Raw genomic sequence first — 13,785 nt, forward strand, 5'->3', positions numbered from 1 at the left:
GGAGGCAAATTTCACTGCATTTTAGTCTGCAATTACTTCAAGGCTAAAAGGGAAAGGCCAATACCAGAAATTCCTCTTCTTCTCCATAACAAAAGCACAAGTAGAGAAATTATTATTTGTGATATTTTTGATAAATAACATCAATGACTGATTAAAGCTGCCTTTTTGCTCTTTTTATATTATTGGTACCACAAGCCGAAGCTTTTCAATGGTAAATGTATGGGAGAGTTAGGTCTGACTTCCAAACCTCATACTTTGGTTGAATCACACACAAAAAATGTAAATAAAACTGCATGAAAATAACTTACAAGTCTTGTATGTAATTTCATAATTATTTATATGTAACCCATGTGGGCACAGTCATAGAAAAATAAAACATACATCAGTTTTGCATGGGTGTTTGTCTTATGTGATTTTATTCCCCCCCATCATTGTCACTCCTGCTATTGTTAATGAATCTAGTCCCTAGCGATCGCACAGACTGTGCAGGGTGTCTTGGCAGTGTAGCAAGCTATTCCAATGGGGAAGATGGCCAAGGTATCTGGCATCTGTCCAAACTCCCCAGTTGACCCAGCTGTCAGGGTACCCAACTCTTAAGAGGTGGAGAAGATAGGGCAGTGAGGGAGAAAATTAACAACAATGTACACATAATAATTTCTAAATGTACAACAATGCACAAAGTACTTTTGTGGCTAAACTAAAATGAGGCAATTAGTGATTGATGCTATTAAAAATATTACCATAAAAATCTATTCTCCCTTTCTCAAAGGTCTTTTCTATGGCATGCAAAAGCACTCTACAATGCTCATCTAAACTTTGTGTTGCGGTCACATGCTAGTGGAAACGCAGTATACATGTATCTGAGCACACCAAAAAGCATTTTGAGAAAAGTATTTGCGACAAAAAACATCAAAGGTCAATGAATGCATCTCTCTTCTCCTTCACACTAATCAGCCATGATATACATCGCAATATTGCACATGCAAACATTTACTCTATCCCTTTCACACACATTTTTAATGTATGCATGGATTCTTTCTTAAACATATTTTCTCTCCAGTTATGATCTATTCTAGTAAACCTATAATTGGTACCCCTGACAAGATTTGGATAAAAAGTGATCATTTCTCTTGACATGGGAACAAAGTAATCATGTCCAGCAAATGTAATAAGCACAATAACAAAATGTCTTACACAAAAACTGTTAGAATTAAAAGCAAAACATGAAAACGAAGTGAAGATAGTGGTGATGGTGGTTCAGATAATGCTGCTGGAAGAGAAGAGGAAGGTGGAATAGAGGCAAGTTCATCGGTACTGCTCCCAGTTGCACAACTTCTCTGGTGATGGTGTCCACAACCTGGACAACATTCCTCACCAGGTTTTAAAAAAGTGAGCTTAGAGTGCAAGCCAGGGACAAAATGTTCCTGTAACTGGCTGTGAGATGTAGATTATTCGTTTACAGCTCGCTGCGCAGTTTCAAGCTATTCTCTTCCATGATGCGTGTGCGGTGCTGAGTCTGAAGCAACACCTGTTTAACTTCCTTCTCCAGCTCCATCAGGCGTTGCTGGAAATGCAAACAGAAAACGTTTTTGGCATGCTCATTTCTCATCATATCAGTACAAACTACACAAGACAAAACACAACGGAAGCTGTTAGTCTAAAAACAGCTTCCCTCTCTCGATGATATTAAATATATCCTTTTTCCTCTTTTGAATTCTTCCTTTTACATTTTGCATTTTTAAATATTAATATCACTTGGTTGGGGTATTTTTTTTAACAATTTAGCTGATGTTTAGTGTTAAACAGCATGTACTACTGACTCTGTATTCCAGCAACAACTGCATATCAAGACATTCTACTTCATGTCACATCAATAAATACATTACATGCATGTGGGTCTTGTGATCGGAGACAAGTGTGCATGCGTTGCACATGAAGCGGGAATATTCCTGCTCCTTTTTGATGAGGGCTGCCTTCTCTCTGTCAGCCCTGCATATAAAAAATGTAATTTAGCATAAAAGCAAAATATGTGCCTGAGAATAAATGTTACAGACTTCATGTAGTAGGTAGCATAATATGGATCTGATATTAAAGTGGGCTGAGTATCTGATAAAATACCACCTTATTGTATATATATATATGACAAATCAGCGAAAGGCACATTGTAGGCTCAAAGCAAGATGAGAACACACTGGCCCCAACAGACAAAGCTTACCAGCTGACTGTGTCTCGCAAATCCTTTTCTGCATCTTGAAGACTGAGCTGAGAGGATGTCTGGAAAGTTCGAATTTCAGCCTGGATATTGTCCACTGCTGCCTGGAGTCCATCAATGTCCCTCTGGTAAAGCTATCAAAAGAATACAGGATAAGTGGCAATAACTGCTTTAAGTCACTGTAGCATGTTCTATTACAGCTTTATACAAATTTCTATCCTGTTAACTGTTAAAATGACAATGCATATTTCAATGTATATAAGGCCTCATATTTAAGCTTTTAGTCACTAAAGCAGAATTTAGCATAAATATAAAAAAGATAAGAACATTTCAAGGAGGAATATGGTTCAACTTGTAAACTTCAACAAGTAAAACTATAAAAAGCAGCAAGCCACAGATCAGGTAACGATGTACATGTTAATTACAGGAACAATTAAAGAATGCTCACCTGCTTTCGGCACTCTAACTCCTCATCTATTTTTTTTATCTCCTTCTCCAGTTCAGCCAGGGCTTGTTCACTCTCTGAGATGCTTTCTTGAAACTGCAAAGCAGCACAATCACCACTATTATTCACAGCCATAATCCTCTATAGCCATGAAACTTCTGCCTCATTTTTTTTTCAGGCCTCAATTAAAAGAACCTAAGAAAAACCTTCAGTGTACAGGAAAGAAAGCTGAGAGCAAAGAACCAGAGGAAAAGAAGATAAGGAGAGATGAGGGGGGGAATTGGTGTTTTACGCCGTGTCAGCAGCTAAGGCTATATTACGGCAAGCAGCCAGACCTGTAAACAGATGCCACGTGCAGAGAAAGATCAGCGTGCCCGAGACGAGAAATGAACTCAGGGCAGTCAACCTTCCCTGTATTGGTGACTGGCGCTAACAGCGCTAACCGTTGCGCCACCGGACCGCCATAAGGAGAGATGAAAGTGAAGAAAAGAAACTGAGAAAATGCAAAGTAAAACAGTTAAAAGAGGAAAGCATAAAGAGTGAAAACTTCAGTAAGTTCATACAGTACTTCCTGGTTACAGTAATCATAAACATGTACACATCCTTCCACCAAGTAAAGATAGGTAATGTCGCTCCTTAATGTTACACAACCAAGTGGAATAAAGCAAACATCTCATTAATATATTCAATAATGTTTCAGATCTGTTTCTTATACCCAGTAAAACAAGTGACGATCAGAACAGCCCCTCACAACTTTTCAGCACTTTAAACCTAAATGTGCAAGCAACCATTTTTCTATTCTACATTTTTGGCATCTGCCCTTTTTCTGATTGGTCTGATCATATGCATGTACATTATTCAAATAAACACAAAATCAGCAATGTATCAATGACAGCAAAAGGTGATCACCTTTATGTATCTGTGTAATTGTTTCAGGATTTTCAGTAACTCTTTGCATGGGCCCTTCAACTACTGTTTGGTTCCTATTAATTACCGACGACAAAATATTTTAATCCATCATGATGAATTGGTTAACAAATACTTGCCCTAACACTAAATGTAGTTAGCAGCATGGCCAGGGTCCTGCTACTAATCAGTGTGTGAAATGAGATATCCTTGGCAGATTCAGATATAAAAATCTCAAAAACACAAAAACCTATTATTATATCCTTTAAAAGGGAAAAGACTAAAGAAAATAAAAGATGTGTTTGTTTCAATTTTTACAGAATCCAGTTGATATAATTAATATTCATTAAATGTTTATATTACACAGTTTACATCACTTTAAAATTAGTGCAGTTATGCAGCTTTCCTCAAGTTTGAAGTAAATCAATCAAGCAATACAAAAAGTTTCGTTCCCTTTTCCAAGCACAACTTAATGGTCTCTGCCATGAACATTTTTAGTCTATAATATTCTTAAAAATGTTAGTAATATGATCTGCCATACTTAGTCTTTCACGTAGTTTGGCACATTTTTGTGGGTTTTTTATTTTTTAGATGTTTGTCAGCCATTGCATAAGGATAATCTTGCTTTCATTACAATATTTAAAAAAAAACTGAAACAAAGTCAATTTGAAATTTTAGCTCTTGCTGCCTGCTAAAAGAGCTGCAAATTCAAGTACAAGACTCCGTTTCAAATACCTGTTCCAGATTTCTTTCCTCCTGAAGCTTGCAAGTCTCGGCATGGTGAAGCTTATCCATTGTTTGTTTCTTGATGGCCATTAGTGCTGGCTTTAACCAATTATTATCAAATGAAAGGAAAATAAAAGAACAATGAAATCACCCAAAAATGTCATACTAAAATCAATCAAACTTAGCTTAAAAGCCACAGATATAAAGAGTGGTGGTGGTGAGCATCTTTCATTAAAAATTTTACTCCCATATCACACAGTAAGTAATGAGTAAGATGCTGGTCAATACATGAAACCTGTATGCATTACATATAACTCAAATTCATAGTGTGCTTTCAGAAGGAAATTTGGGTCATATTTAAAATATATACTTGAGGAGATGTTTCTTTTACCTTGATAATGCTGTCGAAGTTGTTGCTTTCTGACTCTTGATAGGAAACATGCAGCTCAAAGTCAATCCCATTAGCATTTTCAGCTGTGACTGGGATTAGTTTGTGAGCTCGTGCCAATTTTGAATATTCAGCGATGCTGGAATTCAGCTGTGATTATAAAAATAGATTTTGCTTCGAACATTCAAGCTTATGCCATCAAACATTCTTGCTGCATAATAAGCATTCTGCCCAGCAAGAAATTCTGATAAACTGATCAAAACAATTAAGGAATAAATGATTGTTTGATCTCAAAACAAACATTTCTACTGCTTGAATTATTCACAAAATACAGGACTAATGTTGGCACATTATTGCTAGTAAACAATGCCAAACATACAGAAAGCAGTGTGCCAAGCAGTTGAGTATAAAGTAGGCATTTTCCTAATTTTTCTAGAGTTTTATCAGTCTTCAAAATCTGCTGATGAATCAGCCCCCATCCAGTGCATAATTTACAGCCAAACAAACAAGCCCTCCATACTGGGGCCCCTAGACCAAGCCTCAGTGTGATTACTGCCAACACAAACCAAACCTTTAGGACAGCTCTACAATAAAGAGGTAAAGTAAGTCAAGTGCAGTTTACTCTCTATGTAGTCCCAGGCGTATTATTAGACAATAATATTTGCATTTCAATGGTAAATACCTGTTCATGTAAGCGACCATAAGCAATCTCTTTTTTCCATATCTCAGAACTGAGGTCCTTGACCTCTCTCTCGAGAGCCTCCTCCTGGCGCTGCAGGTCTAACCTGGCAGCCTTCAGCCTCTCAACATCAGCAGGTGTCAGCTCTTGCTGTTCATAGATCACCTGCATGTGCTGAATTTTCTGATGAACTGACTGTAGTTCTTCAGCTGCAAGCCACAGATGTAAAATTGAAGGAGACTTGCATGCTAAACCGACCAAATGATGACAAATTCTCTTTCATGCAGAAACTTCACAGAGTGAAATCACACAACCAGACTTCCTGCACTCTACAGCAAATTACTAAAACTGTTTAGTGTACAGATGTCTAGGAATATGACCCTTTAGCAGCATAGCATATGACAGTGATAAAAGTTCGCCTCTGTCAAGCTTAGATTGCTTACATCATCTTTATTTTTGCTTTGTTGAACCTGAAACTATATCAATCGTTGAATAAAGATTTCAGGAGATACATATAATAATAATGGCTTTCTGTGTGTTGTTTTTTTGTGTGCATGTTTTGTGTTTGATGTGTGAAATAAGAAGAATAAGGTTGCGTCACTTTTAACATATATTCTATCCACACTACAAAGTTTCAAACATTCAGGGTGCACTGAAACTTTTCACCAAACAATGTTCTACAACTTCTGCAGAAAAAGTATTTGTCAACATATTCCTGGAAAAAAAAAAATTAAAGCGATCTGTATTTATATTGACGGGTGTCAGGGTATTTGGTACCCAAATTACAGAAACTTTGATCACCAAGATAATCACTTTTGTCTAGTAGACGACGGATGTGTGTAACAAATGGATGTCGAAACGCTAATTTTATTAAGTATCCACTAAGAATCTCAGAAACACGAACAGATTGGCAGCTTTTTTTTTTTTTTTTTTTTTTTTTGGATGTCACACTAAAAAGAACCAGATGAGCAGTTATCTTTTTAACTACATTTATGGACATTTCATGGCTCATACTTCCAACAAATATAGCCCAATTTTAGGGGTTGAAGTTTAGTCAGACTATCATATACGTGCACGCCACAGCCAAAATTTTGGGTGCAGAACAGAAGAGAGAATAGACAGACCTGGCTGAGTCATCATATTTGCCTGTTAAAGATTTGCATTTGACAATAAAATAGTGGTCATTTTATTACTGATAAAAGAAAAATAATAATTAGTGAGCTTGAGTAGAGCAACTCCTTGGCTCGCCACGCTTAACCTCAAAATACAAAAGAAAGATGAAGATCATGCGGCTCTCTCATTGTATTTAACAGAAGACTTTGTTGTTGTTCAGCTGAATGAAATCTTTATAGACCAAGATATTCATCTAGTACTGTTAAAATCTACATGTCAAAAGCTGTTGTTTCTTCCATGGCGAACGCAGAAAAGATCAATCGGTTGTCCATAGTAGTGATGACTAAAGAAGCCATTACAATGTCAGGTTGAAAAGACAATGGGAAAGCTGAAAAGTCATAGATTGCTCTAGTGGAGCACATCTGTAGAAATTGTAATTCATTACAATTCAAATCTAAATGTCATAAATGAATTGTTTCATTTGTGGTGAACATAAATAAATCATTAGTTTAGTTTTAGCTAGTTTACTCCTTGTTACTCCTCGAGGAGCATAGGGCCGCAACAACACCTCGCCAGCAGACCCGGTTTTGGGCAGCTCCCTTCAGTTGGGCCCAGGTGGTTCCGATGTCTTTTGCCTCGCTTTCTACTGATCTTTTCCAAGTCTGCTTTGGTCTCTCTACTCTCCTCTTCCCGAGGATTCCAGTCAAGTGCCTGCCTGTCAATGGTGTCAGCTGGTTTGTGCAGGGTGTGTCCTATCCATTTGCACTTTTTGATGTCTTGGCTAGTGGCATTTTGGGTTCTTTTTCACAGGCTGCTGTTGGAGATATTTTCAGGCCTTCTTATTCCCAGAATACGGCGTAGGTATCGGTTGGTAAAGGGTCTGGAGCTTGTTGTTAATGGTGTTTGTCACTCTCCAGGTTTCAGAACCATTCAGTAAGACTGCCTTCACATTGGTGTTGAAGATAATCGATACTCAGGCCAAAATCATGTTGCTACAACCTTGTGTACCTGCCTAGAAATGAGAGCACTCACCCAGCAGGACAGACTGTTCCTGGGCATCAATCAAGAGCTGCTGGTGTTTGCGCTGGACAGCCTCCACTTCTCTAAGATAGTCACGATACTTTTGCTCGTCAAGCAGCATTATCTCTTGATGCTCCCGCAGCTTGTTTACACGACTCTACACAGGAATATTAACATTATTTTTCCTGAGACAAGTAGGAAAAATTTTAAAACAGGTTATAAAATCTATCCCAAACTTGCTTGAGCATTTGTCTCTTTCATGCACATTAAAGTGCAAAAATATCCTTGTGTGATCATCTTAGAGACACGAACATTTATTTATCCTAGAAGTTGCCTAACTGCCTCTATTGAGAGTTTTCCCATGCTTCTTTAATAAAAGCTTCAGTTTAAATGTATGCAAAAACGAGCACCCATTCTTTGCAGTCCACCACATTTTTCCATCCTTCATACATAAATGTATAAAGCTAAAAAAAAATTAAAAAAAAAAATAAATAATAGCATTTTAAAGTTTCTGACCAATTCTTGATCAAGTAGTGCAATTTCTTCGGAGATGCGGCTGCTCTCTGACTGGATTGCCTCAATACCACCTGACTGCCCCAGATACTTGTCCTCTGCACACAGATTATTCTGACTAGTTCACCTGCTCCTTCAACGTGAACAAACACTCTATAGCAAAAATGTGACAATGTAATTGAGAATAACAGCTGGATTAAACAGAGGTTTTAAAACTTCATTTTTGTATTTCGTTTTGTATACTGATGTACTACAAGCAATGCTCTACTAAACAGACTTGGGTAGGAACTACACTGAAACTTTATTACTTAAGAAACTGAAGTTCAAAGTCTACCTGCTGTGTAAAAATCAATGGCTGCATGACTTTATTTCAGACTGAAAGAAGGCCATATTTCTGTGCAGTGTACATACATATGACAAGATTGTGCATAAAGGAAGTACTTTTCTAGCACTTAGGTTTGCAAAGTGAAGCAACCTTATTTGCAAGTGTGATTTCAAGATCCTGTAAGGTAAGTCTTTTTCATTGACTAGACCTTTTGACACATAAAGAAGAGAGTAACAAATTTTTATTTTCACATAAGGAACATTTTATCATTTGTTCGCAAAAATTAGCTTCATTAACCTCATTCCCCTAATAAGAAAATGAATAATGGGGACTTGAATGACTCTCAAAACATGATGCAGACACAACGTAAACCTCTTATCTTACCTCTGCATACCTTAAGGAATATAAGCACACCGGCTAAGTGAAAAGGGTTAACTACAGCAATAAAAACACAAATCACACTCAAAAACCACATACAAGACTGATGCTCCTGAGACAGAACCAGTGCAAGTGCCCATCTTATGTTGGTGCTGTTTATTTTAAACTCCAGTAGAGGATGCAGGCTACGCCTCATGTATTTGGAGGAAGTTTGAAATGCTTACTTTAATAATTCTAAACACTATATATTAGAATAACTATCACATAAAACAACAAACAACAATAGCAGCTAAAAAAACAAAACAAAACAAAAAAGTGAAGATATACCAAGTAATTTTGAGAGCTCTTCATCAAATGCATCATAAGAGTCCTCGCCACTCAAATATGCAGCATAGGTCTGGGTAACATATTCAAATAAAATCTGAAAAGAAGTTTTAAAAATAAAAATAAAATAAAGTAATTCAATAAAACAAGTCTGCAACTCACAAAAAAGTCAATGACACATGCAGGTATCAGTTCAGTAAACTGATATCCATTCCATAAAGTCATATTGTTGCAATTTAAAAAACTGAAAACTATAATCCCTAGAACTTCGTTAACTGATAGATAACTCAGATGCATGAATGATTTAAAAAAGCACCAAAAATAAATTGTTTTTTGGTTATTCCAATTTTTTTTTCTACAGGTAAGGGCTGTTCAATAGGATATTTAATTTATTGCTTTATACTCACAAAGAGATCCAATTCTCAACATACCTTATCATCAGGAAGGGAATCAAAGTCTGCATCTTCTGGAGTAAATATGATGTGCCTGTCCAGCAATGTAGTGTCTGCCATGCTTTGTGAATACTGTCAACAAGATAGAACATTGTCCCTCCTTTTTACTGTTTTTCAGACACACCAGTTTATGGACTTTGCTTATGTACTACAGTGACTTTAAACTTAGATAATACCCTGGGTTGCATTCTCAACTCTGTTTAGAGGACAGAAATATTCATCAACATGATGTTCCGCATCATTCCATCCTTTTGCACATCTAAGTGAATATATGTACACATATGCATAAAAACACAAATACCCATCGACATATGTATATATACACACACACAGATCCACAACTATGAACGGGAGCATACCCAGATGTACACACAGGCATGAACAGATTCTTACACATATATATGCAGAAGCACACATTCGAAAAGAATGGCTAGTACTTCTGCACAGTGGCATCGGTAGTGCTGCTGAGCGTTGGAAAAAATCTTTTATTAAAAATATTTGTTTTTATTTATAGCTCAACAAGAGTCATGCATCTCTATTGATGGCATCCTCCCAACATTTAACATTCCCAATGCACCTTTAAACTATTTCTTTCCATCTTTGTGGATCCATAGACATGAAATCACAACAATCTACAAAGATCACTTTCACCAGTCAGCCGCATCAATCTATATGACCTGTGAATCAGTGAAAAAAAAAAATCAATATTACATATTTTCTTGCTAGCATCCCTACCTTCACCAGGTCAGTGAGCCAGATTAAGGCCACCAACAGGTGAGGCCAGGTGTGAGGGGTTCCAACTGCATACATTGAACTTTTGGAGATAGTAAAAGGGTAGCCCAAAACTTTCAGCAGGCGTAACACCTCATCCTCCATTTTGCCAGTCAGCTTGTAGCTACGGTCTAAAAACTGATAAATGAACTGAAAAACACAAAAAGTAACATTCTACAAAAAAAAAAAAGAAAAAAAAAAGAAAAGGTATTTAACTTTGCAGTTGAAGCATTACTTCTTAAACAAACCCCAACTGCAGTAACAAAAGATCAACAGATTATTTCCTGCCAAAAAAAAAAGATGTCACTTCCAAACCTCAAGCCTAAAATCAAAATTACATCCTTTCTATGATCCAAACTTCTTCAGTTCAGCAGTTCATAGGATCCTTTGTTATAAACAAGGTTATTTCCAGCCTCAACAGAAGGCATACCCAGCAGGATTATTAAAGACATAACAGGCTCATGTAAACATTTGTTAATGTTAAACATTTACCAGATTTGCAATTTTATCTCAAAATACAGAAAGAAAACTGGATGATCTGAATTTAATTAAGAAATAACTTTGCCTGGTAAAATATCTTTCTTACAACAACTGTTTTAATCCCAGTCTCTTCCTCTGCTTAAGAGTTAACGTGGACATTACTAAACAGCAGTAAATACACAGGTGCCAAAAGTAAGCTGATGGCTTACATCCATGAAGCACCCTTATCACCATGTCTTTGAAACAAAATGTAAAAAATCATTTAAAAAGTAGAAGACACCTCTCATTAAAAAGGCTATGTAAGAAGTTACCTCAAAAATTCGGAAGAATTCTTTCGAGGGTGGTGAGTGAAGCACTTTTTGAGATATTGGGTGTGGATATTTGTTTTCAACCAGAAACTGAAAAGCAGTGCATTCATGTATCATTTCCTATGTAAAGCATGTATTATTATTATCACTTCACTACCGCTAAAGTTTCCACCCTCTTTGCATAGTTTGCCCACCATTTCTGCACAACTTAAAATCCTTACCAGGCCAAACTAACAGCCTATTAACATCAAGAGATATCATATGTGGACCTTGCTCTCTAAGAATTATGAAGCTTAAAATCAATAATTCTTAAATGTACAAGTACAGGAAGGTAAAAATACTGCTCAGAGAAAATACCAAACGTTGAAGCGTAAAATAAAATGAAGGTTTATCCCAAGGAGGTAAAAAGGCACTATATAAAATGATTCTATGTCAAGAGAAGTTACTAACATATCAACTACAGCTAATAAAACAATACATGTAGTTAGCATATGTTTCATGACTCTAGTAAGGCTTTAAACTGGAAGATATCACAGTAAATATTGATAGACAGAAAAAAAAAATATTAAGCTATTTAAAATGCTCTAAATCTCTCACTTACATCAATCAACTGCCTGATACACTTTTGCTGAAAGCCTCTGTCAGAGATAGGGCGTGGATCCTTAGGTACATCGACCCGACCCCGTATACCTATGCTGCTCCCTCTTGTTCCTAATCCACTGTTGTAGAAACCTATACTACTGTTTCTCACAGCAGTAGAAGGTCTAAAACAGCAAATTCAAAAACTTGTTTTTTAATTTACAAAAGTCAGTGATGCAGATATTAAAAATTAGTTTTTATTGTATACATTTCACTTCTTTCTAAGCAGAGAAAGTGACTGATGGAGTTTTTGTTGTTGTTTTTTTTGTGTGTGCCAAATCAACATCACAACACCATAACAGCCATGAAAATAGGTGCTACATCCAAAGAAATCATTTGTGTGCTGGAAACAAGATTTAATAAATTCATATCCCACTAGCCTTTTTTAATGACATACATGTACACAGACTGTCCATGGACAGAAGAATGAAGAATCACCTCTGTTTAGTTACTCTGGTGATCAAGATGGAGTGGACTCATTAGCCAACAAACTCTTCAAGTAACCAACGGGAAGAAAGAAACAAACGATGGTGACAGGTGTTTCACACATAATACATGGTAGGGTAGTCAACCACTCAGCTCTTTATGAAAACTATTAAAATATACAAATCAATTTCCTAAAACAAAAAACTCACACAAACCTGCTGAATACACCAACTATAAGAATCCTAACAGCAGAAGTGTCACAAGAGACTATTTTATCTTAGCATTTTCTTTCTACACAATGAGACAATTTTAATGGTAGCCAAAGTTTACCTGATCTTTGGCTGAAGTGTCACAGGAAACATTTTTCCCTGTGGTGTGCGGCTTCCAGTTGTTGATTTTCGAATATTTGTAGAACCATTTTCATTCTTTACTCTCAAAGGCCCACTTGACAAACGGCCACCAAACTGACCGAATGATGATTTCCTCATGTTTTCTGGACAGAACAAGTTAAAAACTTATAAAAATGTTTGTACACATGCAATGGAAAAAAATAAAAAAGCTAATTACTTCAATAATAACTGTGATAAGAAAACTTTAGATAAATGAACTACAGCCTGCAGTCTAATAACAATAATCAAAGAATTTATGACACACCTACTCTGACTGCAGCAATTTATGCGCACACATAAAAGCACTTATGCACATGCCTCCCCCTCACAAACACACACATTTACACAAGCTGAGTTCCATCATGACAACGTACATATAATTACTTAGCACTGAATCTCATCATACTGTTTATCATTTAGCTGAAACCCCAAATACAACTAAATGTTGATCATGTACAGCCACCCACTGTTAATATGCATGTAACATACAGTATATGAGGTTGATATAGACCAAATGGCATCCAGAAAATTGAAAAATTACACGTGTAAGAACCTAGAGTAGAGTAGTCATTAGAGTTGTCCTATACTTAAAAACAATGTTTGTAATGGAGATCTGTATGACCATGTGCACCACATAAGGTAGGGAAGAATGTCAGAATCTTGTCTGTTATTTGATTGTATGCTGTAAATGTACGAAATTTTGTTTGAAAGGTGTACAGATACGATGAAAACAGACAGATCCATTTAGAAACGATGCATTACTCGGATGGCACACGACGCTATGAACCCTACCTGTCGGGCCTAATTTCCACCGATGTAAAAAAAAAAACACAAAACTTATTTACTAAAATATCGTATCAGAGTAAACCAGTTCATTAAAGACAAATCATTAACGGCACACGATCAAAGCGTTTGTAGAAACTTGCTTCTCAATTCTACTGTTGTTACTCATCTAAACAAGCTGTTAACAAACATTTTAGTTTTCTCTGGTAGTTTCGTTTGCCGTATATGTCTATATTTGTCAACAATCGAACGGTTCTGGCAAGAATTCGATGATAATCAGAAAAGGATTTCCCTAACTCTAGTTTAGTCTTCAACCCATACAACAACAGTAATAAAATAAAAATAAAAGGAACTGATTCACTTTTTGCAGCAGTCGTCTTTTTGAAAAATATGTACAAGACTTCTGCGGTTTTAGCAGAGTCTGTCCAGTTTCAAAACCATTCGCGTTTGGCGCTTCCGTATTTGCGCATGCGCTTTGTGGTCTCGGCTTGCCACAGCTTCCGCTAGC

The 13,785-nt window shown here is 36.5% G+C and overlaps 1 protein-coding gene across 2 annotated transcripts; it reads right to left on the reverse strand.

Annotated features, from left to right (window-relative positions):
- Positions 1–300: 300 nt before the first annotated feature.
- On the reverse strand, positions 301–13,756 carry LOC112566756 (kinetochore protein NDC80 homolog). 2 transcript variants are annotated; one of them, XM_025243095.1, is made up of 16 exons: positions 13,639–13,756; positions 12,436–12,598; positions 11,642–11,804; positions 11,044–11,130; positions 10,217–10,402; positions 9,461–9,553; positions 9,033–9,126; positions 8,006–8,100; positions 7,502–7,646; positions 5,360–5,565; positions 4,681–4,827; positions 4,299–4,388; positions 2,661–2,753; positions 2,216–2,346; positions 1,887–1,989; positions 301–1,564 (listed from the first exon to the last, which is right to left on the reverse strand). In XM_025243095.1, the coding sequence occupies exons 2-16, from the start codon at positions 12,591–12,593 to the stop codon at positions 1,457–1,459; spliced, it is 1,899 nt and encodes a 632-aa protein (XP_025098880.1). In that variant the 5' UTR covers positions 12,594–12,598; positions 13,639–13,756; the 3' UTR covers positions 301–1,456. The 2 variants fall into 2 exon arrangements, with proteins under 2 accessions (XP_025098880.1, XP_025098879.1); XM_025243094.1 differs by lacking the exon at positions 13,639–13,756 and adding an exon at positions 13,235–13,593.
- Positions 13,757–13,785: the final 29 nt, after the last annotated feature.

Source organism: Pomacea canaliculata, linkage group LG6 (genome assembly GCF_003073045.1).
Source record: "Pomacea canaliculata isolate SZHN2017 linkage group LG6, ASM307304v1, whole genome shotgun sequence".
NCBI lineage: Eukaryota > Metazoa > Mollusca > Gastropoda > Architaenioglossa > Ampullariidae > Pomacea > Pomacea canaliculata.

Coding starts and splice junctions, on each gene's coding strand:
- LOC112566756 (XM_025243094.1), bottom strand. Junction 10,403..11,043: donor AATTCTTCCGAATTTTTGAG/GTAACTTCTTAC, acceptor TGTGTTTTTCAG/TTCATTTATCAGTTTTTAGA. Junction 7,647..8,005: donor CACTACTTGATCAAGAATTG/GTCAGAAACTTT, acceptor ATTCCTGTGTAG/AGTCGTGTAAACAAGCTGCG.